Source organism: Artemia sp. Qi Xiang Cuo, chromosome 17 (genome assembly GCF_049724085.1).
Source record: "Artemia sp. Qi Xiang Cuo chromosome 17, ASM4972408v1, whole genome shotgun sequence".
In the NCBI taxonomy this organism is placed as follows: domain Eukaryota; kingdom Metazoa; phylum Arthropoda; class Branchiopoda; order Anostraca; family Artemiidae; genus Artemia; species Artemia sp. Qi Xiang Cuo.
The window spans coordinates 58,460,721-58,481,803 of NC_142810.1; the positions used below are offsets into that span (position 1 = coordinate 58,460,721).

General features: G+C 34.4%; 1 protein-coding gene across 1 annotated transcript in view; it reads left to right on the forward strand.

Annotated features, from left to right (window-relative positions):
- scf (Calumenin B scf) overlaps positions 1-6,859 on the forward strand; it is a 67,531-nt gene extending 60,672 nt beyond the window's left edge. Inside the window, exon 7 of the mRNA XM_089103732.1 lies at positions 3,305-6,859. Within this exon, the coding sequence (XP_088959858.1) occupies positions 3,305-3,493 (189 nt within the window). The 3' untranslated portion in view covers positions 3,494-6,859. The remainder of the gene's footprint in view (positions 1-3,304) is intronic.
- Positions 6,860-21,083: the final 14,224 nt, after the last annotated feature.

Here is a 21,083-nt window from a genome sequence, read left to right on the forward strand (position 1 = left end):
AAAATTTTCATATTATTTACAATTGGCACATTTATATCACTTTGACTAGGAACTTTTTTTTTCAAAAGCGAGACTCAAAAGTTCTGACTTTTTCTTATTAATTGAAAGCCGTTTTTCTTGACAGTCATCCTCAAAACGGCGAATTATGCCATCCATACTAATAATAAATCCTAGCTTATGAAGTATCAGCAATGACCAATCATCTGCAAACTTTGCTCTGTTTTCATGCCAAGTCGCAATTTTGTTACACAGTATTAAAAATAAAACAGGTCCAATTTTGGTACCTTGGGGTATTCCACATAAAACCTCAAGAAAATCTAATTGTACCCTATCAGCACTAACACATTGTTGCCTTCCGTGTAAAAAACTATAAACTATCCGAATTAAAAAAAGCTCTAAAATCAGTCATTGACTCAAGAATATCCGGATGACTTGATTTGTCGAAAGCCTTTTCTAAGTCTGCTTGGAATATTTCTACAAATGCATCTTTATTTACTAGATGCTCCAGGGCTTCTTCCACAATTTTGATGGGATAATGTACTGTGCTAGATTCTTTAATAAACCTATACTGACAGGGATCTATTTTATCACAGAAATCTTCTAGTAACCGTTTCTTTAGAAAATGATCGAAAACTTTAGATACAATAGGGGTCAAAGATACAGGTCGTAGGTCACTCAGCCCTTTTGGATTCGAAACTTTAGGTATTGGCGTTACAACTGCCTTTTTTAAATCATCCGGAAAGGTACCACTCAAAATAGATTGGTTTAAAAAGGCAGTCAGAGGTTCAGCTAGAAAGGCTGCGTTTTCTTTGTACAGGGTTTTTGGAATGTCTCCATGGTAAGTTGCCTTATTGGGGTCAAGTCTCTCAAGAACCTTTGCAACTTCATGAGGGAAAATCACAGGTATTTCAGATGGAACAGCCAAAGGGGGAACACTGGAAATTGGTGGATTGCTTCTGCAAATACTAGCAAAATACTTATTAATAGCGTTTGCGTCGAGCTTATTCCCAGATTTGTCGTATACGCTTACACTTTGCCTTACAGAGAAGCGGTGAGAAGCCGTATTCCTTTATAGTAACCGGCTGGGTTTGTGGTCATGAGCTCGTTCATTTTTGAACCGTAGGACTTCTCAGCCAATCTACATTCATAGACCATTTGATTTCTCAGCTTGGAAGCTTCACCTATCTTCCCCTTTTTATGGAGCCTGTTGGGTTTACGCATCAGTCTTTTCAGGCGCGTGTTGACCCAGGGCTTGTCAGCTGAGTTTACTGTGACTGTCTTCTCTGGAAACTATACATCATAAGCTATCCGTATTTCAGTGGAAAATATTCTATTCATGTCGTTGACATTGCAATTTTCGTAGAAACTTTTCCAGTTTTTCGAAATAGCCATTTAGCGAATAGCTCTTTTCCAGACTCAGTCAGAGGCCGGCTTAAAAAATTTCGCTTGGTTCCTATTCTGTTTTCCTCCCTGGGACACCAGTGCACACAGAAGTGTGTACTTTTACCAAGACTCGACGACGTCACTGGATCACTATAGAAATCGGAAGTATCTGTGAAGATGAGATCAATGACAGAATTTTGAGTTGTCTTTTCACGAACAACTTGCTTCAAGCTTAGCGATCGTTCAATCCAGCTGGGTAGTAGGTCGTTGAAGTCGCCCATAAGAACCATAGAACTGTTTGGGTGTTTCAATATAATCTCATCTAAACATGCTTGTAGATGGGCTATGAATTCCCTACCAGTTTAAATTTGGCTATGTCGTTCTTATGGACAATTGAAAAAAGAGCTAACCGAACATCTCTCATGCCTAGAGAGTTAGTTCTCTCCTCCCTTCTCCCCCCCCCCTATCTTTCCTTTTCATTTTGTTTAATCTGCTTATTTTGATTGGCATGGTATTTTTTGTTGTTATTGTTTAATTTTTTCTTGTCCTTCTGTTTGATTTTAGTGCTTTTATTTAATGTAATGTTTAGTCTCCCACTCAAAGAGCCTTTGTGAGGGGTCCAAAGTTATGTAATTTTTTGCTGTTTCTTTAAATAAGTTCACTGGTTGATTCACAAAAGCTGAAAAATAATCCTACATTATTGCATTCTCCACATTCTCTTACACATACTGCATCCGTAGTCCCTCAAAACTGTTTGTATCCGGACAATTGGGATTCGCTGTATATGCCAATAATATTTTTTCACTTTAATCAATAATATTCAAGCGTTTAGCATCAACATGAAATATACCCTACCAGAAGAAATGAGAAAGTTGTTTAACATTTGTATGTAGATGAAAGAATGTAGCTGATAGTTGGTAGTAGCTAATCTACTACTACTAATAATAACTCACTGCAGTACCAAGTAGCCTGAGACTAACACAGCGGTGCACGATCCTCCTCCATTCCATTCTATTCAAAGCTTCTTCGTGGTTTGAAGGAACTCTTAAACGTCACAAGATATCATGAGAAGAAGTGTAGATCAGGCACAAAGAATGTCAGCTGATATGTCCCTTTTATACTATCGTAATTTATTCATAAATCCTGAATTCCTGCTGAAGTCAGCAATATATTCAGAGAAAGTCTGTGCATCCTAAGAATTCTCGGATTCTTAAAACTCCTGAATTAAATCTTACCGAAGTCCAAAAATCGTTAATTTCAGGATAAATCTTTTAGAGTGGAAACACTGGCAATAACAAAGGCAGTAGCTTCGAGCTATTTTGATAGTTCCTGGCTATTCATATGGGATATGTCTTAAAAGCGTAGAACCTACATAGATGCATGATAGGGAACAAAAACTTGTAACGAAGACACATTTTGTTGACGTGAGGTGCGTCAAATAAGTTATCAAAACATACAGCCAAAAAACGGGTGGCGGCTTCGAGCAAGAGGTTAAACTAAAAAATAATAGGGTATTTTGAATTGGCGCAGGCCCCCCAACCCTCCTCCTTAGGTGATCTGTAGATTCGTCAAAGGGTCAATGCAGAAAACAGAATAGTTGAAAAGGTCACAACTATGCCTATTCAGCGCTTTTGTGAAAGCAGCTATTTTATCTTGCAAAATAAATGCCGAAACTGTGTTTTTCAAAATTCCGGAAGGGGGGCCAATTTTGTTATTTTTTTTTGATAAAAATAGCAATAAAAAGCCATTTCTCAATGAATGCACTTAATAAAGGTATTTTTCAAAATGTAGGAGGAGGAGGGCAAAGAATTTCCCCAAGGCAATGCCAGTGCATATTTATGCTTATCTAATAAATGACAGTTATGCTTGACTTGTATATCTTCATTAGAAAAACAGTAAATAATTCTTTTTTTCCCCTCAGGTTAAAAACTGGATCATTCCACCTGATTTCGACCACGCAATTGCTGAGGCCAAGCACCTAATATATGAATCTGACACCGATGAAGACGCCAAGCTTACAAAAGAAGAAATTTTGGACAAATATGACTTGTTTGTTGGCTCTCAAGCAACTGATTTTGGAGAAGCTTTAACAAGACATGACGAATTTTAGTCCTGTTTTTAATTGCATGCTTCATTATAGTTTTCATAGGAGTTTTTTTTATAAGTTTAATTTTTCCTTGCAAGCGGCCAGTTTTGTATGTGTAAGTGATTATTTCTAAGATTAACAATGCAACTCTGAATTTAATCTTTCATTTCAGCTTCTTCTATGGGCGCAAATTCATTTTCTAGGTAGGAGAAAAATAGCCGTAAAAACTTTTTATATCAGTTTTGCAGGGTTCTATTTTAGGGGGTAGGGTATTATCCTGCTTGCTTTAAAAACGATCTTTGGGCTATTTTTTTGCCCCCCCCCCCATGAATTTATGAACTTTGTAAATCCTTATTTCAAAAAAAGAAATCCTTTTGAATGAATCTGTTAAATCCGGAAATTCTGTTCTTCTGAAAAAAAATATGAGATTTTGACATGTGTTAACTCTTGTATCTTAGATTATTTTGATTATTTTAGATTATATTAATTAAGATTAAATTAAGATTAATTTAAATTAAGAATTCTTAATTTAATGCATTTTTTCAGCTTTGTTTTCTTTTCATCATCTCGGTGGAATCACTATTCTAGAGAGGAGAAGGCTAGCCGTGAAAGCATTTTTTTAGTCAGCTTGGCAGAGGTGCTATTTTAGGGGGGTAGGTTATTACCCTGTTGGCTTTCAAATTTGGCCGGTAGGTTCACTTTGCCAACTTCCCCTTCCCCAAGAGAATTTTTCAAATCCTCTCTTCAAGAAAGGAAATCTTCTTGAATGATTCTGTTAACTCCTAAAATTCACTTTTTATAATATGAGACTTGACATGTGCTAGCTCTTGTATCATAATTGAATTAGATGATGCACCTCTAAATTCACTTTATTTCAGATTTCTTTCCTTTTCATCCTTTTCCTTTTTTCATTTTTCCTTTTTCATTTCTTTCCTTTTCATCATGTCTGTTGAGCCACTGTTCTATAGATGAAAAGGCTAGCTTTAAAAGTGTTTCTTAATCACTTTGGCAGAGTTGATATTTTTTGGGTCAGGTATTTCCTTGCTTGGCTTGAAAATACAGTGTGCAGGCCTACCAAAAAGGAATTTTTAACAAGGATTGAAATACTATAGGCCTTCTTTGCCCCCCCCCCCCTCAAGAATTTGGCAAATACTCGCATTTCAAAAAATAAAAGGACATTCTTTTGGATTTATCTGTTATTTGTTACCCACTAGGGCTTTTTTTTTTAGAAAATACGATATCCGGTGTGGGTAAATTCTTGTATCTTACTCCCTTCTGGGGAGGGGCGGGTTCTGTGGGGAGGGAGGGAAAGTTTTGTTATGAATCTGGTGCCAGCTGTGCTCATCCAAAGATATTAACTTATTGCGTTGCTGAAATGGCACAAATTTGAATATTTAATGAACTTGGTCTAGTTTGCTGCTGCCTTTCCTTTTTGTGTTTTTATGTGTTTATATTCCTTTGAAGTTCTTTATTTGACACCTTTTTTCAATTATAAACACTGAAAGCTGCACTTAAGATTATAATTTATGAATTTATATATAACCCTTTAAGGGAAAACTTGTTCAAAAATGGCATTAATACATCTCTACCCTTATGAATACTGTTCCAATCTTTCCGTGTGTGCTTCTATTACGTTTTGACCTTGCTTTTGCTTTTTATTTATTTATTTTCTTTATTGCTTTTTTTATTTATTTTATTTATATTATTTTATTTGTATTAATGTTATTTGTATTATTTTTTTTTATTTGATCTTGCTTTTTATTCACATCAGATATGTAGAATAAATTTTGTATTGTTAAGTCTTTACTGACAGTTTTCAGAATTAGAACTTAATCTAATTAGAATTGAAAGTCATTCAGAACTTGAACCATTAATTATGTGCCAATTTTTTTCATTTTCTACTTTAATCAGAAGTAAGGTATGATACATACATGGAAACCATTTTGTATTTGTAATATTTTACTGACACTTCTAGAATCTGTGCAGACAAACTCTTCTAGAGTTTTTTCTGATCAGTCTATGTCGAGCTTTTTCTCATGCCAAAGTTTTTTTTAGTTTTTTTTTACTCAGAACTAAGCTATCGAATACGCACAATTTTGCATTGGCAATATTTTACTGATACTCAGTTCTTGGGTATTTAAGCCATTCATTTATATGTGCCAAAAGTCTTGTTTTTTTTAATATGAAGTAATCATCTAGGTCATGGGAATTCTCTTGTATTGTTAATATTTTATTGACAATTGTACAATCTGAACTGCTCCCGCTGACCCTTTCATCTAAATACTTTTTTTGTATATAATTAAAAGACAATCCTTGTAATGTCACCTTGCAAGTTCATTCGCAATTAGATATTTTCTGTGCGAATTTTTGTTCTCTAAACTTCAAACTGATATTATTGTTGGGATCGTGTAACCAGATAATATTGTTATTGTCATTGGCCTTATTTGTAATCAGGCCACAAAAAGCTTTAAGTATCAATTCATCCCCTTTGCCATCCCCAAGTTCAATGGAATTTATTGTAATTAATTGTAGTGTGTTTTACAGTGAAAAGACTTCTGATTTGTTGGAAGTGATCACTTGACATTATTTTCAACCAATGAGGGGCCTTTATAAGGTATAAGCTGCATGTTTCCTTGTTTGTCCTGCCTGAATTAGCTAGGGACGTACATATGGGGGGGGGGGGGCTGGAGACCCAGCTCTCTTCTGAAATCCTAAATTTCATTGAATATTTCAACACTTTATTCAAATTGTCAAAAAAATTTTTTTTTTTTATTACCCCCCCCCCCCCGAAAAAAAATTCCCAAAAAACCGACGAAAGTAATTGCAGTAAGCTCTATTGGACCTGGGTGCAGGCTATATCTCTGAAGGGAGTGGGGAGCTTAACCCCAATTTTCATGACATGTTTTGCTATTTGAATGAAAAAGGGCTTTTCTGGGAAACTTGGCTAATTTTCACTAAATGCTATTTCAAATTGAAATTCTGATATTCTAACTTAATTTTTTCCCAAAATAAAGTTCGGTGTCGAACTTTCCAAACTTGATATCCGATGCTGTTTGGCATATTAAATACAGTATAAGCTGCATGTTCTCTTTTCTGTTCTTCCTAAGTTAGCTAGGGACGTACGGGGGGGGGCGGGTGAAGGGCTTGAGGTCCGGTCCTCTGAATTCTAAGTTGTCCTGAATTTTTTAGTACTTATTATTCTAAATATCAAATAAAATGTCTTTTATTATTACCCCTCCCCCGAAACAAAATGCCGGCGTACGTGCCTGAAGTTTGCATATGCATCTGAAATATATTAGTGTTTGTTTTAATGAATTTTGAAACTGTGTGCCTTTATTGTGTTTTCTAGTTCTGTTTGTTGATTAACTTTTAAATAAATTTTAAAAGAAGTTCCTATTCGCAAGCCAGTATAATTCAAGCAGGAAGTTTTTTCCATATTTCTAAGATTATAATAATAATAGAAACTCGAATATTTCAGCTTGCTACCCGAAAGCCTTTATCAGTATCCGTTGTACCTTTCTAAGATCTTTTAGATACTATGTCTCATTAAAAGTAATTCGTTGAGGAACAATTATTTTCTTAGTTGGTTATTTGAATAAATACGCATTTGAACGAGGTTTCGACGTTTCGATGTTTCGACGCACTATTTCAAACACCTAGGACAAACGGTACACGCAAACAGTAAACCAAAGAGTAAGATCCATGGACATGCAAAATCATAATTAGTAAATATCATAAAATCAAAAATAAAAAGCACCTCTTTCCAATAAGTTATTATCCAGTATTTAATACGAGATCTGAAGCTCTCTTCGTCCATAATAAAGCAATACATGACTATTGTTAAATTGACTGCCTCCCCTGATATGGGCGATTCAGCGATAGCGAACTACGAAGCACCTATTTGTACTGTGATCATTGAAACTATTATTGGAAACTGTGACTATGAACAGGGGCGTCGTTTGGAAGGGGCAGGGGGCTGTTACCCCTCCAATAATGTGGAGGAAAAATTTTTATATAGCCCTTGCTCCTTGAATAGCCGGATATAGACCCCTCTTGCCCCCCCCCCCCCCTAATGAATATACTGTAGGTTCGCCCCTGACTATGAAGTTAACTATAATTTATTTGTTTAGCGAAAAGATATGAAATCTTGACCATTTAAATAAAATGAGACACACAGAAAATTTGTCGTTTTTTCAATTATAAACACTGAAAGCTGCACTTAAGATTATAATTTATGAATTTATATATAACCCTTTAAGGGAAAACTTGTTCAAAAATGGCATTAATACATCTCTACCCTTATGAATACTGTTCCAATCTTTCCGTGTGTGCTTCTATTACGTTTTGACCTTGCTTTTGCTTTTTATTTATTTATTTTCTTTATTGCTTTTTTTATTTATTTTATTTATATTATTTTATTTGTATTAATGTTATTTGTATTATTTTTTTTTATTTGATCTTGTGTACCATTGAAGAATTGATGTGGTAATAGAAAAGATTTGCTCGTGGCGATAGAGATTTCTCCTATAGCGCCACTTGGAGATCAGATTCCTTTGGGAGCATTTACCTTGGAGACTGGCGAACTAGTTACCTATTATCGGACTAGACTCAGACATATAAGAGAAACAAACACATATAAAAAGATAATAGATTTATTAAACTTACATGCTTAGTTGTACAGCAATGGGTCACTTCAAAGACAATAATAATGGTGACCAAAATAATTTCGTACTAAACGTTTCAGATCTCACTTTCATATTAAAATTAAAAACACATTTTCCCTACTCCCAAACGCAGTTCTTTCGTCCTGCGCTCTAGGGGCTGCTTGCCATTGGCTCACGGGCCCCAAGGACGCGAACCCTCGTCCAATAATACGTCTTAAATATTTTTGATGATTTAGGCGTTCACACGGTTCTTATCGTTTAAACTTCCTTAAAAATATTGTGCGTAGCACTTTTCTTATTGCTCACTGTCTTAGCGAAATCCAAAGATTGCAATTTCTTTTCTTTGCTGATTAAAGACTTTTTCATTTTTGAAACTAGATTTAGCTTAATTGTAGGAGTCCGAATTAAAGAAGGAACTTTATTTTGGTATTTCAAATATATCGTGTTTTACTCCCGGTACATATCACCCTTCCCATGAAATAATGACGCCCCGTCATTAGTTACTGCCCATCAGGAGTTTTAAAATTTTTCAATTATTTTTATTTTTTTATTCTACATCCCTATCTAAAATTCATCTACCGGACTAAGATTTTTTTTGGTTCTAGGTTAGCTACTATACTAAGGATTTTTTTTTTTTTTTTTTTTATATATATAACAATGTTTAATTATACTTTTTCAATAAGGTTGGGAATATTCTAATTTTACATTAGTTCTCTTTTTTTTTTTGATTTTGCTGTCTATATGACGTACTACATACTATCTACACAACGTTAAATGAATAACATAATAATATTACACCTAATTCTACTTGTGGTACACACATGAATGATTTATAACATACAATATTTGGTTCAACATATTCACTGATGACATTAAAACACTTTCACTATTGAGATTTTTGCATTGTCAAAGCTGTTAGGAGGTAACACATGTAGCTTCACATCTATTCATCACCTTTCGTGTCCTTAGTGTACTACAGCCTTCTGTTGTAAATTACTGTCCTTCACTCCTTTTGTCCTGGCAAAAATTTCGAAGCACTTACGTTATGGTTTCTTCATGGAACAGTTCGAGTCTAGTTGTCTTTACACGGTAGGTTTTTCCTAATAGTCAACTGGGAAATGACCGTTAAATATCGTTCTAATAGTCAACTGGGAAATGATTCTTCCCACTACAGGTGTTGGTGTTTTTTCTTTTCAGCATATCATTTTTAGGATTTTTGAGGCACATAGAGAATGTATTCTCGCGTAAAATTGTTCATTTGTGCCTTTTGAAACGGGTTGTCGTCATATTATAGTGACTCTCTTAATATATTGTCTTTAAATTCAACTTCGAACCTCTTCAACTATCATCTAACTTCAAATATCGTTAAATATTGTTTATCTTGTCCTGCTCGATGGTGTTCTCAGAGTTAAAGTTCAAATTGTCTTTAATTTCTGCTTCAAATATCCTCAAATGTCTTTAAGTGTCGTTTAACTTCAAATATCGTCTATCGTGTGCTGATTGATGGAGTTCTCATAATTAAACTTCAAATTGTCTTTAATTTCATCTTTAAATATCTTCAAATGTCTTTAAGTATCATTTAACTTTAAATATTGTTTAATATCGTTTAGCTTCAAATATCATCACTATACTGTCAAATTATTATGGGGTCCATAGTGAGTATCGACACGATATCTACGTATTTATATCTTGTACTGGCCGATGGGTTTCTCAGCTTTTATGCGATTATATAGTTCGTTAAAGCACTTGATACTGAGGTTCAAATATAGTGTTACCTGATACATAATATGGTTCATAGTCGAAGAAACGACGGTCGAAGGTAACTGTTGTTTTCGTAGACGAAGCTGGGATGATAGTTGCCTGGAGTTATGGTGAGTACTCTTCGTTGGTTGAGATATGATAAAAATAGATGTTACTGGGTCGTATCTGTACTGGGCAGCTTATTGTAATACTCAATGACCAAAATGTCCATTTACTTTCCTGTAATAAAGACAACGCGGCAGAATCACATGTTCTTTGAAGAAAATACACATACAATAATTCACGAATTAATTGGGTTATAATTTCTTAGCTATGAGACAGAATTAAATAAATACACTAATGTTAGCACTCACAATGAAAATCTAAAACAGAAATGTCTTCAATTTGTTTTGATAACGAAAATATCGATATTAAATAAACATAATTTACCCTACATTATTAAGTTTGAGGTCTGTTTTTACAATATTTTTCGTGCCTGCATTGTTCACGGAAGTCCGTGCTGTATAAAAAATGCCTGTGCAGCGTCATAACCGCACAGTTTTACGCAAACGATACTACAATGAGGGACCAAGACATAACAAGGACGAGTGGAGACCTCTATACCAACTAGTTTTCTGATGTCTTCCCTATTTCTTGGCTTAGACGTTCTTATGGGGCTCCGGGTTTAACGGCTGAAATGCCGAGGTTCTTAGTCTCAGGATTTTCCGTAATTGCAAGTCAACATTGGTGCCTCGTATTCGCCTTTCGAATAAGGTCATTAGATGCAGGATTTCCAAGCTTGCCTCCGTAGATTTCAGTTAATGCTTGGCAAAGGATATAAGCATAATGAAGAACTGACATCAATATCTTTTTAGAATGCTATTGTTTGAGCAAATCCTTCAGCACTAAATAAATAAATATTATATTAAAGTCTTATTAGAATCCGTTAAGCGAGAAACATCTTCACATTGATAGGGAATTCCTTGTGGGTTTTACTTAGTCGCCATTGGACATTCACAGGGTTTCAATCCATGTATCTTAACTGTTCAAATGGTTTTAAGATTTTACATATTATTTTTGAGATATAATTTCACATCCGCCGTGAAATTCTACATATAAACGTACCCATAGGTTGTTTGGTTATAGTTACCAATAGTTGGCTATTAGTACATATATTACTCGAGTAAGAAACACATGAATGAGCATTGTGTAGGCCTAAAATAATTATAATCTGCAATAATACAAAATATTTAATATAATTAGACGCTTCTGTAGTGGTAGTTTTTTTTTGATTTTATAAATCTTTCAGATATAAGGGTCTATCCTACTGAATTTCATAGTTTAAAAACTAAACTTATTTTCAAAATACCCGACGCTCCGAATTAGTCGTGTTTACTTCAGCTAATAAAAACAAGTTCGCTCTATCAAAATATACTGAAAACTGGCTGAGATTTGTACGGGTATAATGGTGGTGAAGAAATATAGGTTTCAAGAGGAAATTTCTTTAGTATTCACTATATCAGAATTGGATAATTTGATATACATGTTGCTCAAATAAATTTCTCATAATCTAAAAAAAGGGGAAACAGGAAAATTTTTTTTTTACAAAAATAAACGTTTTTCGCTAAATGAAGCACAGTCTTTTCAAGTTAAACATAAACCTTAGTCTAACTTAAATAAATTATCAGGTTCTAAATAGTTTATTGAGATAATTAAATTTTAATTAATAACTTATTGATAAATCATATTTTAATAAATAATTAAAGTAAAAATTGAGTACTGATTGATTATTATAATAGTTAAATAAGAAATTGACTGATATTTTAAGCAAGAAAAACGAACAACACTGCGGGTAAAAAGGAAGATTAAACACTAAAAACCTAAAAAGAGATCGAAACACGATTCAGATTAAGCTATATCTAAGATTAGTGTCAGATTATAGAATTTTTAAGTAAAGTTAGGCGGATTTTATTTATTTTTGATTAAATTTTTTTTTTTCAATATTCACGTTGAAGGCAATTTCAGCAGGGATTCTACATCTTAGAAAACTCTTATGCTCGTTGTAGAGAGGAGATTTTGCCTCGACTTAATCCATGTATAAAACCATTAGTAAAGACATCACCGTCATCACCTTGCAGTCTTCTTATTGGTAGAAATTAAACGATAAGTAAAAAAATTTTTGTTTTGTTTTTGATGACATCAATTTTTGTTTGGACCTGGGTCGAATTTTCATAGAAAATTCGAGGGGACCAGAGTCAGTGTAGGTAAGATATAACGTGACTGACTTGAGAAAATCTGCCACAAAAATTAGAGCAAAATATATTTCATAGTTAAACCAATGAAATTAAAGAACATTTTTGTCACAGAACTATAGAACGGTGATCTCTCTGTTATTGTATTACGTCATAGATATAAACTAATGAAATTAAATTTTTTCGTCAAGGAGCTAAAGACATAAACGCCTTTGTTTCTCTTTGAAACTAATGTTTAACACAGCTGTAGGACAGCATACTTCATGGATATAATATAATTAAATTAAAACGCTTTTTTTTTCTCGTAGCTATAAGAAAGTAAACTCACTGTTTCTTTTTCAAGGTATTCTGATTCAAAAACGAAAACTTATGTAGCTCGCTGAAGTTTATATTCAAACTTTAAGTATTGTTTTGACTGGCCCTGGTTGGCATAAAAATACTAATTTCTTACACTTGAAGGACTGAGAAATATCCCTTCCTACGGTCGTTTAAAAAAAAATTAAATAAAAAAAACAAGGGCCATGTGGTCCTCCCCCGGCGTCCCACAACTAGTGGTCCAACGCGAGTTGTCGTTTTCGGTAGACCACTAGCTTCCTACCTTTGGCTATTGTATGTTACAACCTTTCTAGTATCCTTTGAAAGGGCATAGAAATAACACTAACAAAAATAAAACATTCAAAACTTAATCAAATCCTTACTTGGTTAACTCTAAATGCACACTGTTGAATTTATTACGGTGTTAAATTTATTATCTTTGAAATTTGTCTTTACGTTAATTAGGGATATTTACATCTGTCAGGTTTTTTTAACCGTTCTACCTGACTGTGTCGTTATTTTCTCCTCTGTTTCTTGTGGTTTTTTCTTTTTCGGGTTGTCTAGCGAGATAAGGTCAAATTTTTTGTATTGCTTTTTCAAAAACTATTGCCATGCTAATGTCGAGTTTTTCCAGTGTTAGGTTGCTGAGGTAGTCTGAAAGTTCCCTATTTATTTAGCTACGCTATGGCCTGATTCACCATCAGACTCTTCAGAACTGGTTTCCGACGAATCCGGATTAGCACTTTTAGAGGTGTCACCTGCCCTTCCTTCGTAAATTTCGTCTCCTCTGGAAGTAGAAGGTTTATTCTCTAAGTCCTCGCCTTGAGTTCTCAACTCGGGGGATTTGAAAGATTCTTGAGAGTTTTGGGAGGAATCGAGAGTTTGAGCGGGGGTCCTCCAGTGTTGGAAGGCCATGTCTTCATGGGGATGGGGCATTCTTTGAAGGAGAGATTCTCTCCGTGAAGTCCATATCAAGTCGTGTTTAGGTTTTAACTTAGACACCGTTCTATAATGCTATCTACCTTGCTGGTCATCCCTTGGAGTTTTATTCCCGGGCAATGTACTTTGACTCGTTTTTATGGGAAAATCTATTAAATCCATAGCTTCTCTCAGGTTTGTTTTAGTTAAATCTTTGGGGGGAGTTTTCTTTACAGTAATACCGGGGGTTTCTACAGCTCTGTTTAATTCCTCTTGTAAGGACAGGGGCCTTTCTATGGGTGTTGCAGGGGAAACCATATCGTCTGGAAATCTTGTGGGGGGACATGGGGTCGAAATTCTATCGGGGAAGAATTGGGTTTTTGGAGATATTGTATAATCTAAATCTCCCGCGCTCGCCGATGAATAACTTTTTGGGCTTTTTGGAGTCTTTATTTCAGGAAAAAATCCTGGTATTAGGGATTATTTCTTAGGAACAACTAGATTTTCCATTGCTAAAAATTCTTCAAAATTTTGTCCATCACTTTCATTTTCAAAATAATCTTGTTTGAAATTAAAGGGTTTTAGCTCTGCCAGTCTTGACCTAGGGGTCTCATTTTTCGAATCTGACGAATCAGTAGAAGAGGGATGTGACATCCATCTCTCTGGAAATTTTGTTCTTTTTATTCGGCTAACATGCGCCTTGTAAGTTTTTCCACTATCGGGGTTCTCCATTTTAAAGGTATATTCATTATCGTACTTTTTGACTATTCTGTACGGCCCAAAATATTTGTTGGAAAGTTTTTTTCCTTCCGTTTTTGACTAGTTCTTTAGGTAAACGAAGTCTCCTACTTTGAAATCTATATTCACCTTAACTTTGGGTTGGTTTCTTAGCTCTTGGTTTATTTTACATTTTTCCAACTCTTGCCTAACTATTTTATAAGTTTTCCTCATCCTATTTATGAATTCTTGTTTATAATCTTCTGAGTCGTTATAATACTGCTGAGACTCAATAATTTCATCATATGGGACTCTAAAATCACAACCAAAAAGTAAATAAAATGGATTGTCTTTGGTTGCTTTGGAATAAGCAGTGTTGATTATGTTAGTTAAATAAGGTAAGAATTTATCCCAGTCGCTCCTATTGTCTTTTGTATAAATACTTAGAACGTTCGAAAATATTTTATGCCTTATTTATATTTTTACAGTAGCTTGTGGATGGTAAGGCGCTGTCACCATTTTATCTATATTAAGGAAACTCATTAAATATTTTGTTACTTTTGCAACAAAATTGCTCCCGTTGTCGCTCAAAATTTTATTAGGAATGCCAAATTGTAAAAATAATTTTGCTAATGCCTTACTTGTGGCATAAGCACCTTGATTTTTTAATGCTTTTGCAAAAGTAAATCCGGAAAAATGATCTACAACCGAAAGAATACAAGTATGGCCTCTGCTAGAAACAGGTAAGCCTCCATTTGTCCCGTACAGGTCAAATGAGATAATATCGAAGGGGTAATTTGCTACCGGGACCCTTCCCATTGGAGGATTTCGATAAGCTGGGGGGATTTTTCTCAAGTTACATGCTTTGCATGTATTTACAAATTCTTTAAGTTTTGTCAGTGCCGATTGTACGTAAAAGTATTGTTTTAACTTATGGAATGTTTTCATAACTCCTAAATGTCCACCTGTGTCCGAATGAAAATATTCAAATGCTGGCCCTACCAAGTTTTGTGGCAACACAGGTATGATCGAGGTTTGGTTTCTATTTGTCTCAGCAGTCACAATTCTACACAGTATTTCTTCATCAAAGTCGTAGTAAAAATTATCTATCTCTTTTCTAAGAGTTTTGAGTTTATCCGGTAAAGCCTCATCATTCACAAAATAGTCAATTAGTGCTACGAACATTTCGTCCTTTTTTTGCTTTCTTTTTATATTTTCCAAAGACAAGTGACAATAGTTAATCTTATTTTCTTTTACTGCGTCTTTGACTTTGTTTTTCTTATATCCATGTTTGGTTTTATCATTGATAGCATTAACTTCATTTTTTTCAGTTTCCGACGGATCATTTTCTGGATATCTACTCAAAAAGTCGCAAGCTGCGTTTTGTTTTCCATTTAAATGTTCAAATTCATAATCTAAGTCTTGGATTTTCATAATCCATCTAGCTAGAATGCCCGTGGGGTTTTTAAATATGTGCAGGTACTGCAAGCTTTTATGGTCTGATCGTAGTATAAATTTTCTACCAATTAAATAATGTCTAAATTTGTCCAAGTGGTATATAATAGATAGTAATTCTAAGTTTGTGGCGGAATAACTACTTTCGCCTTTTGATAAAGTTTTACTTTAATAGCATATAACTTTTTCTATTTGTTTAGGTGTTCCCTGTAGAGGGTTAGGGTTTTCTACTGGGATTGCTTGCGAAAGGATAGCGCATATGCCCTTTGAGCTAGCATCAGTGGTAACGATGAATTTTCCGTTTTCGAAATCAGGGAGTGATAAAATTGGTTCAGAAGTGAGCGCCTTTTTGAGTTGGTCTAGGGACGTTTGAGCTTCCTGGGACCAGGTAACACTATGGGAGTTTCCTTTCGTTAAGTCCGTGAGAGGTTTCGCAATTTGGGCATAAGTGCGTACGACTTTTCTAAAGTAGCCAGTAAGTCCTAAAATTCCACTTAATTCTTTCATAGTTCTGGGGGGCTTGAGGTTTTCAACACATTTTATTTTATCAGGGTCTGGGGAAATCTTGCCCTGGGTTACTACTACTCCTAAAAATTTAATTTTGGATTGAAATAAATTTACTTTCTCGGACCAGCATTTTAAATTGCCTTGACTGAACATATCGAACACCTTAGCTAAAGTTGCTAAGTGCTGCTCAGTGTTTTCACCCACGCATATAATATCATCGACAAAATGAATTATATTCTTTAATCCTCTTAACAGGTGCAATAGGGGTCGACATAACGCGCTTGAACTTGTTTTAAGCCCAAATGGTGCCCTCAAGTATTCATAAGATCCATATTCGGATGCTGAAAATGCAGTTTTATGGACATCCTTTTCGGCTATTTTCACTTGGTGGTAGCCTTGGGTAAGATCCAAAGAAGTAAACATTTTGTTTTTGCTTGAAATTGAGTCAAGAATTTCGTCTATTCTTGGTAGAGGAAATTTATCGCTAACTACTTGTTTGTTGAGAGCCCTATAATCTACAACGAGTCTAAAATCTCCATTCTTTTTTGGCACTAAGAGTATTGGTGCACTATACGGACTTATACTTGGGCGTATAATCTCGTTCCTTTCTAATTCCTGGATTTTATTTTTTAACCACTCTTTGTGCTTATATGGCACGCGATATGGCTGTTTTGCTACGGGATGACCAGTCGTTAAAATTTAATTCTTGTAAAATTGGATAATACCGATGTAATTTTAAGATGCAGAAAATACATACTTAAAAATACATAAAAAATAGCATAATTTTTTATTAAGGTCCGTATCCTTAATATGATCCATTTTAAATATGAAATAGAACTGATTTTCAGTTAAGGGGTCTTTATTGATTGTGGTTTTGATGATGCTAAAAAGGTTTTGGTTTGAATTGCCATCGTTACTTATATGAATATCCTTTAAATTATGGAGTTTGAATAAAAAAGTCACCTTTTTAATTGTAATTGTATCATTTTCATGGTTATTGGGTACCCAAATAAAACCTTCTCCTTTGTCATAATATATAATCTGGTCCTCGTATAGCAGATTTTCAGGTATTTCAGACGATGTTGCAAACCGTATTTCTGATATTCTAATTATTGGCTCGATCATTTGTGATATTTAAACTTTTTGCATCGTTTTGGGAGGGATTTTTGTTTTCATTATCGCAAATCCGAAATCTTTTTCTTTATTTTCCTTGTTTATTAGATTCATACTGGCGCTATGCTGCGCCATTGCGGCATCTTGTGGCGTCACGTTGGGTTTTACTATGTTTTTCCACAATTCCACTATTTTCTTAATTTCGTTTGATCTGTACTGTCGCGTATCTCCTATTTTTATTATCGCAGATTCAATGTTGTTATTATTTAAATTTACTTCATTTCTGCGATATCTTTCAGGATAATTGAATAAATTTCCAATTATGCCATGTCTTTGCGAGACATGAGGTTCAAAATACTTCGACATTATACCATTAGAAATTTTGTTTACTGTTATGTTATCTTCGTAACCTCTGTTACGATTTCTTAAGGTAGAAATTTTTTCCCCCACCTTAGCTGGGTATACAAACTTCTCGTTGGCTACGTCTAATAGTATTTTATTAGACCTTAGAAAATTTGCCCCTATTATATCATCATATGGGAGATTATCGCATATGATAAAATTTGTCATGAAGGTTCTGTTGTCTCTTTTTACGTTTAGGCAAATTGACCCTTTTGCGTTTAATTTATGGCCTGTAATACTTGTTAAATTGGGATTATTGGGGTTCTTTTGTCGCCTAATGTGCAGAGGCAACGTATTAAATACGCAAGAGTTTATGATATTTACAGTAGCACCACTGTCAACTAAGGCCGTAAAGTAAACGTTTTCTACACAAAAATCATTAAAGATAGGTAACTTGTTAGTAATATCACGACAAGAATTCACTAGGCGTGTTCTGGACCTATTAAATATCTTTGGCACCCTCTGGGTCCAACTTATGTTTCTGATGGGCATGAAGCGAGTCACTGAGACTTTATTCCATTTCTCGGTGCCTGTACTAGGTATTCAGACGTATTAGGTTCCGTAGGCATATTTAAATGATTTACGTCTGCCTGTCTTCGCCATGTATTATTATGGTAGCGTGGATGTCTCGTGTCAGTGCCATTTGCTGGCGCCGTTTGCCAGTGCCGTTGGCTTGTAAAATTTTCATTTCTCATCGGCAAATTTTCATGATGTTTATATTGCATTCTCGCATTATATTGGCCTTGGCGAGTATTTGGGTTTTCAGACCGGTAATTAATGTGCCTGTTCGGGAAAGGGTTATACAGATTTAGTTGGTATGCATTTTAAGGTACTGATTGGCGCAATCCCCCCTTGCTATAGCCTATTGCACGACCGGTACAAAAATTTGTTCTTCTGAACAAATGGTTGACGTAATTTTGCGTATTACTGACAGCATTTCTTGGTATGGGATTGGTGACGTAGTGGCACTCTCTTGCTATGTGGCCAACACGATTGCAGTTATAGCACCTTATTATTGTAGGGTTAATGGGCTGAAAACGTACTGTTTTATGCATAGCGGGTTCTGGCGTTTTTTTTCTTTTTTATACATGGGAGTTATACCTTTGATATAAAATTTGTAATTCATTATATCACTTTTAGAGGAGGGTCGCTTTTGTGTAGCAAAATTTACTTATTTTCTCATTAATATTATTATAGTCAATTTTGTAGACTTAACTTAATATCTCTAAATCTTGGACTTAAAGATTACGTGACTGAATGTTCTTGGATATTACTACTCGATATAGTTTTGGGGGTAGCCCTTGCAAAAAGGTATTTAGTATGACTTTTTCATACAGTTGCCCCGAACCACTTCCGTATTTTGCTTCTACAGAAATGCGTATATTATCCAGATATTCCCTTATATTTTGTGAAAAATCAAAGTTCACTACTCCATGTTTTAATTTATTTATTGAACTAGTTTCTATAAATCTCTCTTTGAATGCTTGTAACAAGTTATCAACCGTATTTATTGGCAAGTTGGCGTTATTTCCAACGGTATGCTCGACCTGTTTTAGAAAGGTTAAGGCCTGGCCTCTTAATCGTAGAAGCAGCATGTCTTTTAACGCTCCAACGTCTGTTTTTGTTAATTTTACAAACTGGGTCAATTGTATATTAAATTCGTAAATATCTTATTGACCATTGTTTTCCGGGATATTTTTAGCAATATATATATTTTTTGCTAATAAATTTTGCAATAACATTAATTAATTTATATCGTCCATGATTTTTTTTTTTTTTCTTTTTTTTTTTCCGTTTAAATAAAAATATAATTTTAATTAAACTATTTTTTGTTTTGCTATTATATACAATTAGATAAAATGGGTTTACAATAGTAGCCGAGCGGTTATAGGCCTAAACAATTTTTTTATATGTCTGTATCTTTCCAAAATTTAAATTTGAATTACAAAGTTTAAACAGCCTAACTAGTTCGCAGTTTTCCTCCAATGTCCGACCGCGCCATTTGTACCATTGAAGAATTGTTGTAGTAATTGAGGGGATTTGCTCGTGGCGATAGAGATTTCTCTTATAGCGCCACTTGGAGATCAGATTCCTTTGGGAGCATTTACCATGGAGACTGGCGAACTAGTTACCTATTATCGGACTAGACTCAGACATATAAGAGAAACAAACACATGTAAAAAGATAATAGATTTATTGAACTTACATGCTTAGTTGTACAGCAACGGGTCACTTCTATGACAATAATAATGGTGACCAAAATAATTTCGTACTAAACGTTTCAGAGCTCACTTTCATATTCAAATTAAAAATACATTTTCCCTACTCCCAAACGCAGTTCTTTCGTCCTGCGCTCTAGGGGCTGCTTGCCATTGGCTCACGGGCCCCAAGGACGCGAACCCTCGTCCAATACTACGTCTTAAATATTTTTGATGATTTAGGCGTTCACACGGTTCTTATCGTTTAAACTTCCTTAAAAATATTGTGCGTAGCACTTTTCTTATTGCTCACTGTCTTAGCGAAATCCAAAGATTGCATGTTCTTTTCTTTGCTGATTAAAGACTTTTTCATTTTTGAAACTAGATTTAGCTTAATTATAGGAGTCCGAACTAAAGAAGGAACTTTATTTTGGTATTTCAAATATATCGTGTTTTACTCCCGGTACACTTGCTTTTTATTCACATCAGATATGTAGAATAAATTTTGTATTGTTAAGTCTTTACTGACAGTTTTCAGAATTAGAACTTAATCTAATTAGAATTGAAAGTCATTCAGAACTTGAACCATTAATTATGTGCCAATTTTTTTCATTTTCTACTTTAATCAGAAGTAAGGTATGATACATACATGGAAACCATTTTGTATTTGTAATATTTTACTGACACTTCTAGAATCTGTGCAGACAAACTCTTCTAGAGTTTTTTCTGATCAGTCTATGTCGAGCTTTTTCTCATGCCAAAGTTTTTTTTAGTTTTTTTTTTACTCAGAACTAAGCTATCGAATACGTACAATTTTGCATTGGCAATATTTTACTGATACTCAGTTCTTGGGTATTTAAGCCATTCATTTATATGTGCCAAAAGTCTTGTGTTTTTTTTAATATGAAGTAATCATCTAGGTCATGGGAATTCTCTTGTATTGTTAATATTTTATTGACAATTGTACAATCTGAACTGCTCCCGCTGACCCTTTCATCTAAATACTTTTTTTGTATATAATTAAAAGACAATCCTTGTAATGTCACCTTGCAAGTTCATTCGCAATTAGATATTTTCTGTGCGAATTTTTGTTCTCTAAACTTCAAACTGATATTATTGTCGGGATCATGTAACCAGATAATATTGTTACTGTCATTGGCCTTATTTGTAATCAGGCCACAAAAAGCTTTAAGTATCAATTCATCCCCTTTGCCATCCCCAACTTCAATGGAATTTACTGTAATTAATTGTAGTGTGTTTTACAGTGAAAAGACCTCTGATTTGTTGGAAGTGATCACTTGACATTATTTTCAACCAATGAGGGGCCTTTATA